This window comes from Herpailurus yagouaroundi, unplaced genomic scaffold (assembly GCF_014898765.1).
Source record: "Herpailurus yagouaroundi ecotype Mexico unplaced genomic scaffold, PumYag 67700, whole genome shotgun sequence".
NCBI classification, from domain to species: domain Eukaryota; kingdom Metazoa; phylum Chordata; class Mammalia; order Carnivora; family Felidae; genus Herpailurus; species Herpailurus yagouaroundi.
In genome coordinates this window covers 7,147,075-7,169,331 of record NW_024420499.1, presented here as the reverse complement: position 1 = coordinate 7,169,331, position 22,257 = coordinate 7,147,075, and the positions used below count along the sequence as shown (strand labels likewise).

Sequence of the window (22,257 nt, the reverse complement as noted above, 5' to 3'; positions counted from 1 at the left end):
TGGTGTGGTGTGGTGTGGTGTGGTGTGGTGTGGTGTGGTGTGGTGTGATGTGATGTGATGTGATGTGATGTGATGTGATGTGATGTGATGATGTGATGTGATGTGATGATGTGATGATGTGATGATGTGATGTGATGTGAGAAGGGCTCAGCCCAACCTTGTTGTCCTTGAAGATGGATGAGATGGCCATGAGCCAAGGAATGTGGGTGGCCTCCAGAAGCTAGAAAAGGCAAGGAAACCCATTCCCTCCTAGAGCCTCCAGAAGGGATGCAGCCCTGTCTACCCTTGATTTTAACCCCGTGACCCTCGAGTCTGATTTCTGACCTCCAGAACTTTAAGAGAACAGATGTGTATTGTTTAAGCCACTGAGTTTGGGTTGATTTGTTACAGAAGCAACAGGAAACTAACATAAAGGTGAGATTCCTTCAAGTAGGGAACCCTCATACCCTGCATTAAAGATACAGTTTGACTGATAAATGTTCTGCCCACACCCAAGTTTTGTTACATAAGATCAGATGCATCTGTAATCAGAGATGTCTGCTATGTGTATCACTACAGTAGGTCAGTGCCCTATGAAATAGACAGGATGGTATTTATACTTTTCACAGATAAATCAGCAGAGGTATGGTCGACAATATGGTGATGGGAGAAAAAGAGGAAGATTGAGGGAGAAAAAAAGATCCAGGCTTCCATTTGACAGTCATTTAGTAAGAACTTACCTTTGCTAAGAAGCTTGCTAAACCCAATAGGAGATACAAACATGAAATGAAAAGAAAAACATGGCTTCTTGCCCTCAAGAATCTTTCTGTGCTGTAGGAGAGAAAGAAGTGTGCTAATACGTGGCTTACCAAAGAAGGTACCATTAGAAGAGGTACCAAGAGTGTATCAGAGTACAGAGGAGGGCAAAATTAAATCTGGCTCAGGGATTAAGGAAGCTTCCTGGAGGCACTCCATATCAGCAATACCTATGGTTACTGAGTGGTGCCTCTCTCCATATATGTGAACAAAGGGCAGGATTTGGGGGGACAGGGTCTGGGAAGCTTCCTACTGGAGAATGGCTTCCCTGGGCTCAGTGGGAGTCTATCCTTAGGGTCAGTGTCATGATGGAGCCAGCTCAAACAGGTGTGTCCCTCCCAATAACTGCATTCAGTAATATCACATCGATAAATTGGAAGTGGCCATGGCTTAAATATATACACTAGGGAAACAGGCCAACACTACAAATCAGGACTTCACAGAACTGGTTGTTTAACGTTTACCAGTACGCCACTGCATAAGGTATACTGAAGAATATGGAAGTTAGAAACCAGACTTGGCTCGTTTCCTCCTAGATATGCTGCTCTGTTCTGGGAATATTCTTGAAGGGCCCAGTGAAACTAAGATTATTCACTCAAAGCAGTGGTTCTCAGCTCTGACTGCATGTTAGAATCATGTATGGAGATTTAAAAACCACTGGTGCCTGGGTCCTTCCTCTCAGACCATTTAAACCAGAATTTGGGGGGGGGGGGTTGAGGCTGGGGTATATAGGTTTTTCAAGCTTCCCAGGTAATTGTAGTGTGTGCCTGCTTGAGAACCACTGCCTTAAAGTGATATTCTGCCTAGGGGCACCTGCGTATCTCAGTCGGTTAAGCGTCCGACTCTTGGTTTCAGCTCAGGTCATGATCTCATGGTTTGTGAGTTTGAGCCTGGCATTGGGCTCTGTGCTGATAGAATGGAACCTGCTTGGGATTCTCTCTCTCTGCCTGTTCCTTTCTCTCTCTCTCTCTCTCTCTCTCTCTCTCTCTCTCTCTCTCTCTCTGTCAAAAATAAACTTTTTAAAAAAGTGATATTCTGCCTTGTCTCCAAATTGGCTGGTGATGCCCAATTAGCCTTCCCCAGGGCCAGGGAGGCAAGAACCCTAATGTACTAGTCCCTTGGGATCCAAGGACCATCCCCTCATTCCCTTGCCCTTCTGTATCACTGGATTCCCATCTTTTTCCTGTTTTCATAGATGCTACAGTGAGCTGAGGCCACCCCAAGGCCAGTCCCCTCCCTAGTCGGCATCCTGAAGTGGCCTTCGAGCTCCCAGCACACCCTGAGCACCCGAGGAAGAAGATGGGGCTGGAACATATCAAATTAAACCCTGTTCTACCTTCTCCTGGCTGGCCATGCCTCCAACTCCATCCTCCTTTTCCCCTTTAGCATTTGAAGATGGCCTGGGCACATTTTGTTAGCTCTCACTCTGCTTACTTGCTCTTAGTGGGGTGAACAAGAGGCAGTATGCAAATATCTTTCTCCAAAAGACAGTAGTCTGGGACTGAGGCACCACTGGGCCATTACCATACCCCATTACCACAAAAGCACATAAGGGGGAAAGAAACCATCAAAGGAATGTCTCAAGGGATCTGTCGTGGCCCAGTGTGTCTCCCATTCTCGTGTTTGAACTTTATGGCTCTAGCGCTGTCTGTAGGGACAAGTATTACATTAGACGTCATGATCATTAAAATCCTATTTAAAACAAAATGTTTTTGAAGGTTTCTAAGAAAACTCATCCAACCTTTTTGCTTGCCTGCCTTTGATTTGATTTTTACCCCTGCTGGCAAAAAGCGCATCTGTGCTCCTTTGACAAGCTGCCTTTGGCCCATGCTGGGGCCCAGTTGGCTTGTGTGGGCACACAGAGGACTGACTCCTGATGTGCGGTGCTGAGCCAGCTAGGGATGCGCTTGGACCTCTCTGTGCATAGGGTTGTGCCTTCGTGCTGTTTCATTACCCACACCAGGCTATATTTGGGGTGAGAAATAGGGAGGGAAACCGAAATGAAGCCAGACAGGTAAGTCAGTCAGCCAGTTAGTCACTCTGTCTCTGATATGTCCATTAGCCAGGCAGCTGGGCAGCTAACCAGTCAGGATGTCAGACATTCTGCCTGTCTTGCATCCAGTTTGTCAGCCAGGGCATCAGTGAGTCAGACTGCTCTGCAGCCAGCTCGACTGTCTGTCTGTCCATCAGTCAGTCAAGCCCATCAGCCTGTACTTTGGTCAAATGGAATGTCATCCTCTCCTCAAAGAAGCTCTCTCCAGCTTCAGAAGCCAAATGAGTCACACGAGCACACGTTCACACCCACCCACCCACAACACACACCGATCCAGGACATTCTCTGTTCTGATAACTGTCTGTACTTTTCCTTCAAAACGCTCACCACACCTTCCAATCCTATTCATCTGTATGGTTATTTGGTTTGTGTCTTATTTCCTGTTAGATTATAAGCTCCATGAGGGCAGGACTTGTGTGGGCCCTGTGCTGGCATGAATGGCTGCATCTATCCATGAGTCATGAGTCATCATGGCCGTCCATGAGTCATCCAACCAGCAGGTAGCAGTTTGCTGGGTAGGCAGAGTGGGCCGTGGGGGCATTTCAGCCAGAGAGAACAGCATGGGTTAAGATATGAAAGTGGTAAAAGAACATGGCATCTCTGGAAAACTGTAAATAATGTGTCATTGCTGGAGCATAAGGAACAGGACAGGGATGGGAGGAGGGCACAGGCAGAGCTAGTGGGAGATATGCTTGGAGCTGTAGATTGAGTCCAAGTCCTAAAGGGTTTTGTGTAACACTAGAAGGCAGTAGGTTTTATGTGAAGAGATACTGAAAATTTTAAGGGAGAGTCATGTTTTAAGTTTATTTATTTATTTATTTTGAGAGAGAGAGAGAAAGCACAAGCAGGGTTACAGAGAATCCCAACCAGGCTGCACACTGTCAGCGGGGAGCTTAGGCAGGGCTCGAACCCACAGACTGTGAGATCTTGACCTGAGCCAAAACCAAGAGTCAGATGCTTACCCAACTGAGCCACCCAGGCACTCCGGGAGAGTCGTGTTTTAGAAACCCGGGCAGTGATATGGAGGTGAAGTGGAGTGAAGTGGGTAGAGACTGGAGGCAGGAAGGCCAATCAGGAGGCTACTGGAAGCCCTGAGGTTAGTGTGTCCCCACCTTTTCCATATCATGAGAAGTGTCACAATTTGTATGGCCCACTAGAACAAACTGATGAAGCAGCTTGTGGCCAGAGGCAACAGGACCCAGAGGCCGAGGGGCTCAGGATCCCAGCACACTTGTCACCTATTCACAGATATCTTGAGAAGTTTTGGTATTAGAGGAAAATGATGCAGGCTTGAAATAAAGCTGTGCAGCAGGAGTGGCCATGATGTCTGTGAACATTCTTGAGGCAAGCCTAGTGAGTCTTGGGCCCTCATAGCAATGTTGGTAGCAGCTGTCCACACCCAGACCTCTGTGTATCCTTTTGTCATTAGTGGCAGGGGACAAGGCACTCTCCCCCTCCCCCATTCCATTCCCCTTCTGTCTCTTCTTTGTTGTACACAAGGCTGACCATTCTGTTGTGACCGAGAAATGTCCATTAACTAGAAATACAAACACTCCTTCTGTCCCTTCTTAATAATAACTTGAAGGGTATGTTAACTAACTGGAGTTAAAATAAAAACTTTAAAAAAAATGACCCAAAGGTAACATCTTATGCCTGGTCCCTTTCTCACTGGAGAAAGGAGTCGGTTGCTCCTCAGGGTACAGGTGGTTCCTTTTCTTCCTGATGGCATTGAGTGATCTCTCTAGGAGCATCATTAACTCATTGCCTGTTGGGGTAAAATCCAAATGCCTTATCATGGCATGCAGTGTAATTGGATGTAAAATAACTAAACAATTCAAGATAGGGTTCGACTCAGCACAAGACTGTGTAATACAGACATAGCAGTGTAGGAGCAGTGAGATAGGAAAAGAGTTCAAGAGGGAAATAGGCTGGAGATGGTGATCTGGGGGAGGCTGTACAAGAAGAGCAAGCCAAAGAGAGAGATGGAGATGGTCAGCAGTTACAGAACCAGAACCCAGCATCACGGAAGCAGAAACGGAGGGAATTTCCTTTTTTTCTTTTTTTCTTTTTTTTTTTTTTCCAACGTTTATTTATTTTTGGGACAGAGAGAGACAGAGCATGAACGGGCGAGGGGCAGAGAGAGAGGGAGACACAGAATCGGAAACAGGCTCCAGGCTCTGGGCCATCAGCCCAGAGCCCGACGCGGGGCTCGAACTCAGGGACCGCGAGATCGTGACCTGGCTGAAGTCGGACGCTTAACCGACTGCGCCACCCAGGCACCCCGGAGGGAATTTCCAAAGGAGAAGGGGATCACTGCTGGCAAATGAAATAGGAGGTGTGAAAATTAAAATGAACAATTGTATTTAGCTAGAAAGAAGCTTCACTCCTACATCAAACTAAACATGACCCACTACTCGTTTCTGTACATAAAGTTTTCTTAGGACCCTGTCACACCCACTGTTTAGCTCATGGATTATCTATGGCTATTTTCACACTATAATAGCCAAGTTAATGCAACAGAGTATATGGCCTACAAGGCCTAAAGTATCTTATATATTTGCTGTCTAGCCCTTTACCGAAAAAAATTGCCAACCGCTGGTCTGTATAAACTAAAAAATATTCAACTTAAGCTCTATGTCAGGATCCTGAGAGACAGCAAAGAAAACTTGTGCAACTTTATTTAAGAGGTGAGCTGGTTTGGATTCAGAATTGTGCCCCATGTGATAATCCAGGCAAAGAAGGCTATTCCAGTTGTGACCAAGTTCAAATAAGTTTTCTATGATTTTCCTTTTTATGGCCACCTAATCACCTCTCATCTGGACTGTTGCTGTAGCTACCTTACTGGTCAGAGAAGGGATTCACTCCATCCTAATTCTCTTAGCTCTTAATGCCTGGTCTGGGAACCCCCAAAAATTAAGGTGAGTCATGGCCCCATGGCTCCCTCTCCAGCCAGTCTTTCTCCCCTATCCCAGTAGAATGCCCCTATGACTGACTTCAGTCTGACCCAAACTTATTTTCAAGCCACACTTTCAAAATCATAATACAGATATTGGGAAGGTTTCTTAAAAAGGTATTATTTTTTTTTGGTTATGTCTCTTTTTTTTTTTTTTTTTTGATATTTCAGTGCAAAGTCTCTGAAACAATCAACCAGTTAGCCCCAGGATTAATTTGACTGATTGAAGGACAAAAACAAAAGTCAACAGAGTGTGCTAGTATTTCCCAAAGTGGGTTTAAAAAAAAAAAAAAAAAAAAAACTACAACCCCACCACCATGAGATCTTCTATGAAAATAGATGGTTTTGGTCAAATAATTTGGAAATGTTGGAATCCTAAAACCCCCCCCTCTTGACGTTTTGCAGTGCATGTTCCTATTTGAAAGGGCCTGAACTCTCTGCATAGCTTTGTTTGACCCAGTGTTTCACACACGTGCTTAACCAAGGAACTGTTTTAGGGAACACCAACTAGCATCTTGAGGACACCTTAGGAAAGAGGGGAGAAGGGCACCTGGGTGACTCAGTTGGTTTAGCATCAGATTCAATTTCTGCTCAGCTCAGGATCTCACAGTCATGAGATAAGGCTCCACCCTGAGCATGGAGCCTGCTTGAGATTCTCTCTGCCCCTCTCCCCTGTGTGATCTCTCTCTCATGTGTGCTTTCTCTCTAAAATTTAAAAAAAATAAAGAGGGAAGAGAAAGGAGGTCTGAGCAGGGCTGCAAACCAGAAAGGCCTGAGCCCTGAAGGTACAGTGAAGACTTTGCTGCACAGAATGTCCCTGTCTGGAAAATTATTCTGGGCAGAGAGGGTTATAGAGATGAGCTAGAGATAGTTTGTGCATTCAGGAACTTTCTATCAGGGATGTTCCCCAGTCTAGCCAGGACTCCCAGGTTCACCCCACCTCCCCTAGCCGGCCCACATATCTGCCAAGCCCCAACAAACACAAAATACAGCCACGCGGCAGACACATGATATTGGATAATTTTAGTTTTTTTTTCAGTAAAGGTAGTTCATTAAATGTGTAATTAAAGGCTGATTTAATTTTGATACCTGGGTATGAGTTTAGTATAAATAGATTCTCAAATCAGAAGAAATGATCTGTCAGTCCACACACCTTGATTTTGGGCTCAGAAAGTAGGATTCCCATACCTCTGCCAGTCATCTTTTCTTCACTGTTATCCTCCCAGACCTGCATCTGCCCCGCTCCTTCCCACACCCTCATGTTACTTCTTATCTCTCCTGCAGCCTCTGGTGCTGCTGATGGAGTGGCCTGAAGCCACCAACTTTGCCTGCCTGATTGCGGGGTACTGCCGTCTCCTGCTGGACTCCAGGAAGATGGTCTTCTCCAAGCCTGCCAGCCAGCCTCTTCCACCTCCAATGATCAAGGCAGGTAGGGTTCAGCCTCAGTTTTCAGTATGTCAGAGGCCCTTTGCACCCTGGACACATGGAGGGAGGAGCTCTGCTGCCTTAGGGCTCACCCCATTCCACCAGCACCCAGTTTCCCAGGAGCCAGCGCTATACCACTGGATCCCCCCTGGCACAAGCCAGTGGGAAAGACAGCTGGCCTTCAGATGGGCCTGTCCCACAAAGGATGCCCATGACAACACATTGAGATTGAGTCAGTGAATGAATGTAAGATAAAAATAGCGAATAAGGAATAAACAGGACCAATCAGAGAATCGCACTGGATCTAAGGCACAGCTTTAGAGGTACAGTGATCTAGGGAGAGATGCATGGGTGTTCTGGTTTAGGGAAAGTGGAGGTTGAAAGTGAAGATAAAATCTTTCTTTTGTTCACCATAGCAGGGGTCGACAGAGCTGCCCAAAGTTAAGAGGCCATGGAAGACTGGGGTAGGAAATTCCATGCAGGTGCAGAGTGCAGTCCAGCAGGAGGCTTAGAGATATGAGGGGATGACCATTAAGAACAAGGTCAAGTACAGCCTCCAAACACAAGGCTTCCCAGTTAGGCAACTCACTGCAGCCACCCCTCGTACCTGTCCTGGGGATACCACAAGCAGGGGCCTTGGGAAAGATCAGCCCAGTCCAGATAATTCTGCCCAGAACCAAAGCGGCAGGAGAAACAGGTGCTTCACATATTAGACCTAGGGCTCACGTACACGCGGTAGGCACTCCCCCAACCCTGGCACCCAAACGTCATGGTGGAAGCTGAGACTGACCACCTAGCAGTCACCCTCCTCACATGCCAAAGCCTCTCCATCCACTTGCCTTGCAGTTGGCCATTTCTTCTCTGCCCAGAACTGCAGTGTTCTCACATCTCATCTAGATGGAGGAGTTTTAGGGAGTATAAGCCCACTCCCCATGGATGCCCCAGCTCCCAGAGAGCTGTGTAACCCCCCACACCATGTCACCTCATCGTTTCTTCCTCACAAACATCATGACAAGCCCTTGTTGACATCTTATAACATCATCCACGGGACTTAGAAGGCAATCCCCCAAACATAGACTGGGGAAAGGATGGGTGACCCCAAGGCATAGAAGGAGGCTCCACATGGAGAAGCAAAGGGACTGACTAGGAATAAGAAGGAGCCAGGAGGCCATGTTGCAGCATGTCCCCAGGGAGAATAGCTCCGAAGTGGACAGCTATATGTATCACCACGCCTGTGGATGGCCAAGTGATGGCAAAACCAGTGTTAGCGTTGTCCATGTCACCTGGCATCACTCCCAAGTAAATTATACCTTTGGCTGAGCTGGTTAGGGGGAGAGAGAGGGAGAAGGGAAGGCAGAAGAAGGGGCCCTTTGGGGGATCAACTTTCAGAAGGCCCCAGAGATGACTCTGTAGTCCCACCTGCCTTCCAGAGGGTTCTGTCACCCCATCAGCCAACGCTGTCCTTCAGTATTTCTCTTTCCACAGGGATAGTGGCACCAAGTGAGGGCACAGGGTTCCTGTTCCCCCCTCAGTCTCACTGAACATACCCTGGGATGCATCCCTGTGGCTTTGCCAAAGGCCAGTCAATTTCATTGGATTCTCTGGAAGGTGTTGCAGCCTGGAAAGAAGGCTTCTACAAGTGCTAGGCATGGCTTTAGAGCCCCTCCCTGATTCCTGAGCATCCCCCTTGTGGCCTGCAGCATGATGGCGGCTCAGCTACCTCTAGCACAGTGCCTTTCGCCATGCAGGAGCTGGATGGACCACCATAGTATTCCCTTGTTTGTACTGCTTCACCTCCCCAGGGGTGTGGGTCCATGCCTGGGCCCAGTACTTGGCCTTTTGAACTGTTACGTGCTGGGTTGATGACAACCACCAAGTACTCTGCTTGTAGAGGGCTGGTGTGCGCATCTGACCCCGTGGCCCCAAGAAAGGGAAAGGGGGGACTGTGAGGGCACACTGGGGAGCCCTCCACCCAGGTTACAGTGCCAGGCCATCAGTTCCTGGTACAACGTTGAGATATGTTTCCTCCATGGGCCCTCACTTTCACCCCAGAAAAGAAGCCCCAGTGCCCAGTTGTCATTTAGCAAAGGGCTATAGGAAACAGGCACTCTTGCCAGCCTCATCTGGGCTTTTTCCTCAGGGCCAAAGCCCCAGCCCACTAAGGGCCTGATCTCTCTGTCCAGATATATTCTTGGCCCACTGCTGGATAGGCTTAAAGGATGCTTGTGTAACCAGCAACTCGAAAGAGAAAGCATCACCTCTCACTTGGAGGCCCAGAAAAAAAGGAACATGGGGACATGGAAGGGAAGGGATTACCTCTTGGGCTTTATCAGTAGTTTCCCCAAAGTACGTATTTCACTCATTCATCCAAAGACTATTTCTCAGTTACTCATTATATACCAGGTCCTTGCCCTCACAGAGCTTACAGTCTAGTGGGGGGAATACAGACGGATGATTAAACTGATATTATCAATACAGTAAGTGCCTTTGGATTTACATAGGGGAAACTCCACAGCCACAACAGAAGAGCACCTGGGCTTAAAGACACAGCTTAGAGAAAATCTCAGGCAAATGCCAGTTCTCACCTGTATTGGGCCGTTGGGAGATCCAGAGGCAACCATCTCTCTCCAGCCTTGAGCTCCCCGTATCATGGGGAAATCCAGGAAAATAAGGCTTCGGGGCCCCCGTTAGAGCCACAGTCATAGATTTTTCCCCCATGGTTAGAAAGCAGTGTGGTCTGATATAGTAAATGTTCTGAAACAGACCCACACATATATAGATAAGTGCTTTTTGACAAAGGTGCAAAGGTAGTACAGTGGAGAAAGGACAGTCAAAGCTGGTTGACTCAGTGTTGCACTGACTCTATGCATGTATGCATGCGTATACACACACTGCATATATTTGTGTGTATGTGTATGTGTGTATACACACTGCATATATTTTTTAACATAGCTCCAGTTGGATCACCATCCTGTTCTTTGCAAGCATTTTTTTAAAAGTCAATCTTCTGAGTGGCTGATTACAGAGAGCTAGACTAGGACATCCCCCTTGGGGAAAGCTGATGAGCAATTTACAGCAGATTTGCAATCTGAGAGGCATGCTGTTCTAGCCATCAGCCAAGCGCACCTGGCTCTGCTTGCATTTCTAACCTTCTGTCTGGAGGAGGTCTGGGCTTTTCCAGACATATTTTCTCCTCCGCATGGCCCTGTGCTGCTCCTTGGATCTGGAAATCACAGTCGTTGTCAGCCTGGTGTTGGGAGATGTGTTAGACCTACAGCCTTTGTCAGAGAGGAGCCACCACCTGCTTATTGGACATGCCCCTGGGAGCCACCTCTGATGTCTGCTTATTGCCAGGCTGGCTATGCTGACTGTTCAGCTGGCTCATAGGAAGTTAGCACCTGGTGCATGGCCAGGACCTGTGGACAGTGCCTGAGAGTAGAAACCACCTGAACTGCTACTTCATGCTAGTGGCTTAGCACTGCCCTAGAGCGCTTCTTCACCAAGGCTCAGAGGGTCATTACATATTATTCCCCCAGCCGATCCAGAGTTCCCTGGATACAGCCACTAGGGCCTGAATTGAACCCACTCAACATAATTACATTGACTCTATATTTAAAGGGGCAACATGGTCTATGGAAATCAGAAAGGGCTTAGAACCTGAAGGTATAGAGACTTGGGTTCTAGCCCCCGCTCTGCTATATCTTAGCCGTGTGGCCACGAACACATTACAGAAAAGGAAACTATTTTCTCAAGGTTAAACTCAAGAAAACAGTACCTAACTCAGTAGAGATTTGACAGGAGTATGTGAGAGAAGACTCACAAATTTCTTTTAAGCACAGAGCATATTTTTGGCTCTTTTTATAACAATTGAGAGTTCACTTTGTGCCCAGCACTGTGCTTTTTTTTTTAAAGAATATAAACAGCTTCATTGAGAAATAATTTCCAAGCCAGAAAATTCACCCATTTAAACTTCACAACTCAGTGTTTTTGAGTATGTTTAATATACTTACAGGGCTTTGTACCCATTGCCACAATTTAATTTTAGAACTTTTGACCCCTCCTAAAACAAACTCTGTACCCATAACACTCATCCCCTAGTCCCTTCCTAATCACCACCCAGCCTTAAGCAGCCATGCATGAACTGTTTTTCTGGATCTATAGCTTTGCCTATCATGGACATTTTGGATAAAAAGAATCCTACAATATATAGTCTTCATGTGGTTTGCTTTTTTCATTTAGCATAATGTTTTCAAGGGTCATCCGTGTTGTAGCATATATCAGTACTTGTTTCTTTTTACAGCCAAATATTCCATTGGGCAGATAGACCACATTATGTGTATCCATTCATCAGTTGGTGGGCATTTGGGTTTCCTTCATTGTGGCTATTATGAATAATAATGTTATAAACCTTTATGCATGAGTTTTTATGGAGGCATATGTTCTTGTTTCTCTTTGGCACACAACTAGGAGTGGAATTGCTTGTTAAATGGTAACTCTATGTTTAACTTTGGGAAACTGCCAAAGTGTTTCCCAAAAGGACTGCACCATTTTACATTACCATCCACAGTGTTGGCAGATACAATTTCACCATATCCTCACCAACATTTGTTATTGTCCATCTTTTTTTTTTATATCCATTGTAGTGGATGTGAAAAGGTATCTCATGGTTTTGATTTGCATTATCATAGCTGATGGTGTTGAACATCTTTTCATGTATTTATTAGCCATTTGTATATCTTCTTTCATGAGCTATCTATTCACATCCTTTGCTCATTTTTAAATTGGGCTATTTGACCATAAACATGAGGGTTTATTTCTAGACTCACAATTCTATTCCATTGATCTACGAGTTTATTCTTAAGTCAGTACCACTCTGTCTTGATTACCATTGCTTTGTATTAAGTTTTGAAATCAGGAAGTGTGGGTCTGCCTACCTTGTTCTTTCTTAATATTGTTTTAGTTATTCCGTGTCCTTTGTGATTCCATATGAACTTTTGAATTACCTTGTCAATTACTACAAAAAGTCCATTGGGATTCTTATAAGGGGCTGTGTTGAATCTGGAGATCAGTTTGGGAAGTACTTTCATGTTGACAATATTGAGTCTTCCAATCCATGAATATAGACTGTCTTTTAATTTGTTTAAACCTTCTTTATTTTCTTTCAGAAATGTTTGCAGTTTCCATTGTACAAGTCTTGAACTTCTTTTGTTAAATTTATACCTATTTTATTCTTTTTGGTGCTGTTATAAATAGAATTGTTTCCTAATTTCATTACCAGATTGTTCATTGCTACTATATAACAATACAGTTAATTTTTGTTCTGTCCTTTATCATGCAACCTTGCTGAGCTTATTAGCTCTAATAATTTGTGGATTCCTTGGGATTTTTTCTACAGAAGATCATGTCATCTGCATATAGAGATAGTTTTACTTTTCCTTTCTGATCTGGATGCCTCACATTTCATTTTATTGTCTAATTATCCTGGCTAAGCCTTCTAGTACAGTGTTGAATAGAAGGGTTAAAACAGAAGTCCTGGACTTTTTATGATGTTAGGGGGAAAGCTTTCAGTGTTTTACCACCAGGTATGATGTTTGCCATGGGTTTTTCATAGATAATCGTTATCATGTTGAGGAAGTTCCCTTTTATTTCTAGCTTTTTGAGTTTTCTCATGAAAGGGTGGTAGCTTTTGCCAAATTATTTTTCTGAGTCTATTGAGATGATCATGTAGTTTTTGTCCTCTATTCTATTAACATGATGTATCACATTAATTGATTTTTGGATGTTAAACCAACCTTGAATTCGTGCAATAAATCTCATTTTGTCGTGGTGTATAATGCTTTTTATATGTTGCTGGATTCAGATTGCTAGTATTTTGTTGAGGAACTTTGTATCTGTATTTACAAGAAATATTGCTCTGTAGTTTTCTTGTGATGTTTTGTCTGGTTTTGATACCAGGGTAATATTGATGTTATAGAATGAGTTGTGAAGTGTTCCCCCCTCTTCTGTGTGTGTGTGTGTGTGTGTGTGTGTGTGTGTGTGTGTGTGTGTTTTGGAAGGGTTTTGAAGAATTTGTAGAAATTCTTTGAGCATTTGGGAAAATTTGCCAGCGAAGCCATTTGGGCCTGAGTTTTATTTTTAGTACGGGTGGGATGAATACCTTGTTTTCAAGTTTAATTTATTTATTTTGAGAGAGAGTATGGGCAGAAGATGGGCAGAGAAAGAGGGAGAATATCAAGCAGGCTCTGGGCTGTCAGCACAGAGCCCATATGGAGCTCAAACTCATGGAACTGTGAGATCATAACCTGAGCTGAAATCAGGAGTCAGACACTTAACTGACTGAGCCACCCAGGCGCCCTAGGGTGGATACTTTTAATTACTAACTCAATTTCTTTTCTTGTTATTGGTCTATTCTGGTTTCCTGTCTTCCTGAGTCAGTTTTGATCATATATTTCTAGGTATTTGTCCATTTCATTTAGGTTATCTAATGTTTTTGGTATAAGCTTACTTAAAATATTCTTTTATAATTAAGTCCATATCTGTAGAATCAGCAGTGATGGTCCTCTTATTCCTGATTTTAGTAATTTGAATCTTCTCTTTTTTTGCTTGGTCTCTACAGCTAAATGTTTGTCAATTTTATTGATCTTTTCAAAGAACCAACTTTTAGTTTCATCGATTTTCACAATTGTTTTTCTGTCCTCTAAACTTTACTGTTTCTTTCCTTCTGCTTGCTTTGGGTTTGGTTTGTTTCTCATTTGCAAGTTTCTTAAGGTGGAAGGTTAGGCTATGGATGTGAAATCTCTTCCTTTTTAATGTATGTGTTTATAACTATAAATGTGTCTCTAAACAGTAATTCAGCTAGATCCCATAAGTTTGGGTATGTTGTATCTTCATTTTCATTCATCTCAAAATAGTTTCCAATTTACCTTGTGATTTCTTCTTTGACCCATTGTTTATTTAGGGATGTTTTATTTAATGTCCACATATTTGTGAGTTTCCCAAGGTGCATTCTATTATTGATTTCTAATTCCCTCGTGCCCCCCCCAACACATACTTTGTATGATTTCCTTTCTTTTAAATTTATTGAGGCTTATTTTGTGACCTAACATATGGCCTGTCTTGGAGAATGTTCCAGGTGCACTTGAGAAGAATGTATATTCTGCTGTTGTTAGGTGGCATGTTCTATAGATTTTTTTTTTGCTATGTCTACTTAGTTTATAGTTTTCTGGGTCCATTACTTCCTTGTCGATCTTCTGTTTAGTTGTTCTACTCATTATTGAAGGTGAGGTATTGAAGTGTCCAGTTATTGCTGTTGAATTTCTCATTTCGATTCAGTCAGGTTTCGCTTCATGTGTTTTGGGGCTCTGTTGTGAGATGCCAGCACCACGCTTTTGTGATGGTTGTGAACTCTAGTAAACAGCAACACTGATGCACTGACCCTGTCAAACTGGAAATGGAAAGGCATTTTGAAGGTTTGTTTTCTAGCATCTCAACCACCACAATGAAGGATAGGGCAATGGTTAAAACCATGGGCTGTTTAGTCCCGCAGACCTGGGCTCAAATCCAGGCCACATTTAGGACTCAGGTGACCTTGGATAAGTCACATAACCAAATGGATCAGTTTCTTGCTCTATAAACTGGGGATAGTGACAGCACCTGCCTTGCTGGCTTGCTGTGAGGATTAAATGGAATAGTGTGTGATAATTTTATCCGAAGTTAGTGCTTGCTTGCCATTTGCCTCTCTATCTGCCGATGACAAAATGAATTGGCATTGTCTGAGTACATCCTCACAGATAACATGGGGAAGGGCCCCCAAAACAGTCTGAGAGAAAGAAGCCATTTAGAGAAAAAGCATTCACCATGGATAATTCTCGGATGTGCACACCTACCATCATTAAAAGCTGTTGACTAGAACATTTTACCCCACATATGTGTAGCAAGCAGGCTGGCCCTGCGTGAATACAGAGAAGTAATGTGTTTGGAGGAATTGTAAGAATGCTCCCCCCACCCTGCTCCCACAGACGCACATCCCCACATATTTCCCAAATACTTCACACGTTCAGAGATGCCCCAGAACGCTACTAGTAGAGCTTTATTCTTTTCGGGTCCTTCCTTGACAGTCCTCTTTGAAATGCAAATTTCAGGCATTGTGTAAGGGCCAGTTCTGCATCTTCCCACTAAGGCAGTAGTAACTTGTCAGATGTATTTCCTTCCTGCTAGAAGAGATCCAACATAACACAGGAGGAACAGAACACTGGGCTGGCAGGGGCATGGGGGGAGGAAGGGGTGGAAAGGCTCTGGGAAAGGTGGGGACGGGGGCAGAGACACTTCTGGGGGGAGGGACATAAAACAAATTACACTTCTTTAAGTCCAGTTACAGCTGACTTTCAGACCAGACATACCCATGTTAAGTAAGAGTCCAGCAGGACCCAGATACCAAGGTGCTCAGCCCTTCCCCGGTCACCCCATGCCAGTTTCCATTTCAGAGGCGATGGGGCTGTTAGCAGCCCAGGCCATTCGATTCTACTCACTCTACTCTCAGGGGCGGCAGCAATGTGGCTTCCCCTTTCCCTAATCTCTAGCAGCCAAGTAATGCTCTCTGTCACTACCTGCCATCCAGTTGCACACCAAAAAACACCAAGGGAGCTCAGCCACCGTCCTCAGCACCACGGCTCATCTGTTGATTCTCTTTCTGGGTTTAGATTACATGCACAGCGCCCACCGCCCTGTCACTGGGGGCCACCTGGGGAAAAAGGAGAGTAGTTATGTGGGCAGCGTGGGCACCAGCCCCAGGAAGTCGAGCCGCTGCACGCCCCCACCTGCCGACTCTGAGCTTGTCAGCTTTTGCTACCTCCACATGCGGGAACAAAGGAAGGAGCAGGAAAGCCGGACGGATGTCAATGAGAACTTAATTTTCTTTGAGGAGAGCAGGCCCCGGACCAAGTCTGACCCCACATCCAAAAGCTCTGGCCAAGGTTACGAAGTAATCCCTGATGACTTTGATGCCGCCAGCCTAGACCATGAGCCTTGTGCCAGCAGGGCCCGGTCCTACACCTTGGACAATTCCCTTGGGGCTGAAGCCCTGAATTTCTACTGTGACTCTTGCAAAGCCAAACTCCAGGAGCAGCTGGGCCCTCCCAAAGGTGGGAGGCCTGGCTCCTCTCGTGACAATATGGTAGACTTGATGTCCCTTCCACCCCCCGGGAGCGAGGAGGAAGAGGAGGAGGAAGATGAGAGCACTTTGCTGTTGCCTGCCATTGCTGCCCCACCTCCTGGTTTCAGAGACAACAGTTCTGATGAGGATGACCCCAAGCGCCGGGCAGTCCAGAGCCAGGAGCAAGGACGCCACCTGCGTGGGCTCCTGTACGATGAGATTCCAGTGACACTGATTGACAGCGTGCAGACCCGGACGGTCCGAGATCATGCCCAGGAGCTAGATGATGCCCTGGTGTCCACTCTGCAGGCTCTGGAAGCCCTGGCAGCCTCAGAGGATGGACCACACCCCCCACCCCCACAGACTGCAGGTAATAGCCTGTTCCTCCTCCCTCTTGCCTCCCTTTCCTTCTCCTGACCAAGCAGGGCCAGCAGGTGATATTGCTTCTTCCCAAGCAGAGGTTAAAGTCATCGTGGTGTGCCAGGGCAGTGGATGGCCAGATGTAGCACAGATAGGGTCAGGTGATCAACAATGCTGCGTCAGGGGCCAGCTGCTCAGCTCCAGCTAGAGCTCTGGCTCTCACCATTCCATCTCTGGAAATGTCTTGCAGATGACCCCAGGGATTGGAGCTGTGATAGCTACGGAGCCAGGCCAGGATAGAGGATCAGAGCAAAATTGTGAGAGATCTAGAAGATAGTTCCCTCGCACATGACTGGAAGAAAAACAAAATGACCAACTAATCACCTAGTGACCCGGGATCAGGGGAGCCAGGAGCCATCACTGCTCAGGGCTGAGGTCTTGATCTTGCCTAAGAGCATGAGCTCCCAGTCAGATGCACCCAAGTTCTGGCTTCTTCACTCACTTTCAGTGTGACCTTTGGCAAGGCACCTTACCCTCTCTGAGCCTCACTTTTGTCATTTCAAATGGGCTTGGTAACAACAGCCATATCATGTAGGGTTCGTTGTGGGCATTAAATGAGATCATTCGTGCAAAGCACTGCCTAGCATATAAGCATCAATCCATAAGCAGTAGCTGTTACTAGCAATTATTTGGTGGGAGAGCCATGTGACACGCATGCCAGTCCTTCTTATGGACACACGTACAATGCGTCTTGTAGACCAGCATGCGTGTCAGACATGCACCCATATTCACAATGCACACCTCCATACACACACACCTTCAAAAAAAAAAAAAAAACAGGTAAATGCCACAGCGACAGAAAAGGCCCAGGGAGGAATAAGGCACAAGAGAAGGCATGTGAAGCGGGGGGAGGTGTGCACAGAGAAGACGAAGAGATTGGGGTCAAAGGCAGCCTGGCTGACCAGGGAGAGTACCAACCCCTACCTTTTCTGTATGTAAGGGCATCATCCTTGGTGTTGGCAGCCCCCATGTGTTTAGCCCCCCCAGGGCCAGCGTGTCTCTTGGCTCCTGAGTCTGGTGATCCAAGCCCTCACTGCTACTAGACTAGCCCCTGTGGTCGCCAGAGAGAGGACAAGTGCAGGCCAAAGGGCCTCAGCTGCAAGGCCTGGCCAAATGACGAGGGCCAGATAGAGAGGGACGTGACTTTGCCAGCCCTCTTCAGGACAATTAACAAACATTTCCTAGCTATTGAATCTAAAAATAGTGATGATTAGCATGTTGTTCTGCATGTGATGTGCATGTTAATTTGCCTTTAGACTGCCCAGCAGATATTCTCGGTGCCCCTTTTGTTGCTTTTTCGGATTCCGGCCCTTCATAAGCTCTCTCCCAGCTTGCCTCCCTTTGCCCCTCCTCTCTACTCCTCCCACCCTTGGCCCAGTACCGTCCCCCCACTGCCTCCTCCCTGCCCCCTGCCACCTCCCCCAGGTCTGACTGGCTTTCCCCAGCTTGAGATGCTGCTGGCTGCCCTTGGCCCCCACAGACTTTCTACATATGGCTGGAAAAAAGACTCGATTGGACTAAGTGCAGCAAGCCCTCTCCCTGTCCCTCCAGGTCTGATTGTGCTGGCCACAATCACCCCTGAATCATCGCTGGACTCAGGCCATGAAACCAACTCTTCGGAGCTCACAGACATGTCGGAGATGATGTCGGCCATGAAGCAGCACCAGAACACCACCTACTTCCTGGCCCAGCACCTCAACAAGGATAGCCTTCTGGCTCGCAAGGACCTGCCCTTCCGGATCCAGAGCTGTTCAGCGCAGGCTGTACTCACGGCACCTTACTCTCTCGGGCGCCCAGATCCCAACCCATCCCTGCAGCCAGCGGTGACAGGCCAGAGTCCGGGCCCCCCTGGCGCTCGGAGGAAGCTGCCCCAGGTGGAGTCGCAACCACAGCGAGAGCGAACCTACACCCTGGCAGTGCACCCAACATTGTCCCCACAGCTTGGTGAGCAGAAGAATCTGAGCCTGCTGTCCCCAGTTCCTGAAGACAAAGGGCCTGGCCACACTAGGGCAGGCCTGGAGATGTCACTGAGGGCTGCCACGCCATCCCTCAGTGACGAGCAAGTCTCTGAGCTAAGGGAGAATCTTCCCAAAGAAGTCAGGTTGAGCCCCAAGCTTATCCTCGACCCAAAGGGCAGCGTGACCCCAGCTATCATCTCAGCTGCCCTACAGCAGGTGGTTCACACTAAGAGCCTCCCTGCCCCTGGCGGGGCCCTGGGGAACCCTCCCAGCAGTGGGGAGAGAAGGCTGGAGGCCAGCATGGGGAGGCCAGAAGTTAGCATGATGAGCGGTAGTGCCAGTAAGAATCTGAAGTTCAAAATGAGCCCCAGTGCTCCAGAGACGTCACGGAATTCCCAGCAGCAGCTGAGCCCAGAGGTCTCCTCTGGCTCCAGGGTGCCTGCAGGCAGCCGGGGTGACAGCCTGCATCTCTCCCCACAAGAGGACAGGCTGCCTGTTCAGAGTGTCCTGCCTAAAAGCTACCTTTCCCGAGCGAGTCGAGAGTCACTGAGCAACCCATGCATAGGGGAGGTGGCAGGCAAGGCCGGGCCGGAGGGTGCTAAACCTGCCCTGCACAAGCCGGGCACCGTCTCCAGCCAGGGGGAGAAGGGGCAGCTGGAGAGCATGCCCCAAAGCAGCAAGATTGAGGAGACCAGCCTGGTGCCCCGAGCCGGCTATGCCATGGCTCTACAGAGCCCCAGCTGCCAGCCGCAAGGCCACAGCCCCAGCAGCCAGTCCCGAGGCCAGAGCCCCAGCTGCCACCCTCGAGGCCAGAGCCCACTGAGGCCCCAGGCTGCCAGCCGGCAGGTGAGCACCATGCCCTCCAGGAAGCTCGAAACAAGCCTGGATGGAGCCCACTCAGCCCCCGAGGGCCCCGCAAAGCCCAAATCATCCCGAGGGCCCTTCCGGCTCCGCAGTTTATTCTCTGCCACCTTTCCGACTCGCCAGAAGAAGGAGACCGACGAGCGGCAGGCCCAGCTGCAGAAGGTGAAGCAGTATGAGCTAGAGTTCCTCGAGGAACTCCTAAAGCCGCCGAGCCAGGGGGAGCTGCCAGGCACCGAGTACCTGCAACCCCCAGCCCCAGGCCGCTGCAGCTGCCAGCTGCGAAGCAGCCCAGTGCAGCAGGGGCCTGGCATGTCCCGTGAGCAGAGGCGCAGCTGTGACTGCAAGCGCATCTGCCGGGGGGGCCGGCCCCAGGCCCCCCAGACGCCAGTGCCCGGCCTCCGGGGGAGGGAGAGGGACAGGGTCACCCCGACCCAGAGGCAGCCAGAGGCTGGCCCAGGCCTGAGCCTCAACAGCCCCACCACTGTCGGGCGCATCCGCTCCACCAGCCTGGAATCCCGAGAGTGCCGATCGGACCCCGAGAGTGGTGTGTCCTGCCTGACCACGTGTGCCTCGGGGGGTGAGTGCCTGGGAGCTCCCAACTACAGGAAACTGATGCGCCGCTACAGTATCAGTGAACTGGACCAGGGTGACAGGGCCTCTCTGACCTCGGACATCTATCCACACCCACCCCTGGGCATGCTGCCCAGGGAGGCCAAGGAGGTAGAAGCAGGTCTCCCCTTAGGCCTGGGTCCCAAAAACAAGTCACTGGAGTCACCGACCCTGGGAGACCCCTCATACGTCCAGGTCGCCCCTGAGACCAAAGGCCCCAGACAGATGGCAGTGTTCTCACTGCCAGAAGAGGTGTACCGGAAGCCTGCCGATCTGGACGAGGACAGTGAGGGCAGCAAGTGCTGCTCTATCCGCTACTGCTTCTATTACCGCAAGTGCGATATGGCAGATGATGCCAGTGATGGCAAGGACGAGCTCTCCTACTCCATCCCAATGAAGATTCTGCCTGGCATGAAACTGGACGAGCAGGTGGTGCCCGTGGTGAGCAGGACCCTGCAGGTGCTAGATGCCGCCACCTGCAGCAGCAGCAGCCCTGAGGCCGCCCACACCCAAGAGATTGACCTCCGGGTGTCCACCTTCGAGGGGAGCCTGGCCAAGATCAATGCCCTGCGGGCCCATGCCTATGGCCTGCCTGATGGTTTCCTGGCTGCCCGACTGGACACCAACGAGCTGCTAACGGTCCTGCGGCAGTGCGTGGCCAGCCCCGAGGCCCGCGCCCCTAAGCCCTATGTCTCTCAGATCTCTGAGTACAAGCTCGAGCTGGCTCTCAAGTTCAAGGAGCTCCGGGCCTCCTGCCGCCGCGTGGCCAATGTGGACAAGAGCCCGACCCACATGCTGGCAGCCATCACGGGCAGCTTCCAGGTGCTGAGCAGCCTCATCGAGACCTTTGTGCGGCTGGTGTTCATCGTGCGCTCCGAGGCCCAGCGCCAAGAGCTGCTGGCCAAGGTCGAAGAGGTAGTGAGGAACTACACCTTCCTACTGCGTGCCGCTGAGGAGTCCACCACCCGGAACCTTAACCAGCAGCAGCAGCAGCAGCAACAGCAGCAGCAGCAGCAGCAGCAGGCAGCAGCTATAGGGGTGGCCACAGGGCACCCACCGGGCTCCCCAACGTCAGCGACTGTTATGAGCACATTCACCCGCTCCTTAAAAACCCTTATCAAGTAGGGCATCCGCCCAGGCCTGCCCCTCCTTTCCCCAACCACAGCCCCAGGTTTAAGCTTTGTGGTCTTTGCATCTTGTGGTGAGTGTATGTGTCTGCTGGGCCAGTCAGGGTCTGAGAGCCTTCAGTCTTTGGGGAGCGGAAACTCCCCGGATTGAGGCTGTCCCTGAGGGCTCCGGGCAGCCGCCACCCTGGGTATCCTCACCCCTTCCCTGGCCTCTGGTTGTCACTGTGAGGGCCAAGGCCCCTCGTCACTATGCCTGCCTGCCGCAGAGCTGTATTTTATCTCTTCTTTAGGGCTGACAGGTGACATCAGGCTCACCTTCCTGCTCCATTTTGGGGCCCCGGGGAGCCAGGGCCTGAAGCAGGCAGGCCCACAGGCCTTGAGCTCCTCCTGGCATCTGCTCCCCTCTGGGGAGCAGTGGCAGTAGCACCAGGGCACAGCGCCCAGCGGAGGGGAAAGGGCACTCGGCCCAGATGTGCCCGCCCACCCTGGGCTCACACTCACTCGGCAGAAGCCACCCTAGAGGGCCTGTGCCCAGGTGGCAGGTCTGCAGAAAACAGCTACGCGGGCTGTTTGTAGCCAGCCCAAGAGGCTGGCAGGCTTGGGAGCCCTCGCCCCCAGGCCCAGTAGCTCCACACCAGCCATCCCCAAAGTGCCCTGTCCCTCACTAATGGGCAGGGTGGCTCAGTCCACTAGGGAGCAAGCATCTGGGTTCACCCCACTTGTTCTGGGTAAGGTACCTGGTGAAAATGTCTGCCCTGGGGAGACCCAGCGCAGGCCTCGGAGCCCGACCGGCCCAGCCCGGCCCAGCGCAGAGGCTGTTGCCACAGGCGTGCGGTTCCTCTCTCAACATCTACCAGACGGACTGTCCTTAGGAGTTTGACTTAGCTACGGATTGGGGATGG

General features: G+C 48.9%; 1 protein-coding gene across 7 annotated transcripts in view; it reads left to right on the top strand.

The window, feature by feature from the left end:
* FRMPD3 (FERM and PDZ domain containing 3) overlaps positions 1-22,251 on the top strand; it is a 79,417-nt gene extending 57,166 nt beyond the window's left edge. For all 7 annotated transcript variants that reach the window (XM_040468490.1, XM_040468493.1, XM_040468496.1 and 4 more), the window contains 3 exons: positions 7,086-7,230; positions 15,926-16,747; positions 18,349-22,251. In XM_040468490.1, the coding sequence (XP_040324424.1) occupies positions 7,086-7,230; positions 15,926-16,747; positions 18,349-21,353 (3,972 nt within the window). In that variant the 3' untranslated portion in view covers positions 21,354-22,251. The remainder of the gene's footprint in view (positions 1-7,085; positions 7,231-15,925; positions 16,748-18,348) is intronic.
* The last annotated feature ends 6 nt before the right edge of the window (positions 22,252-22,257 follow it).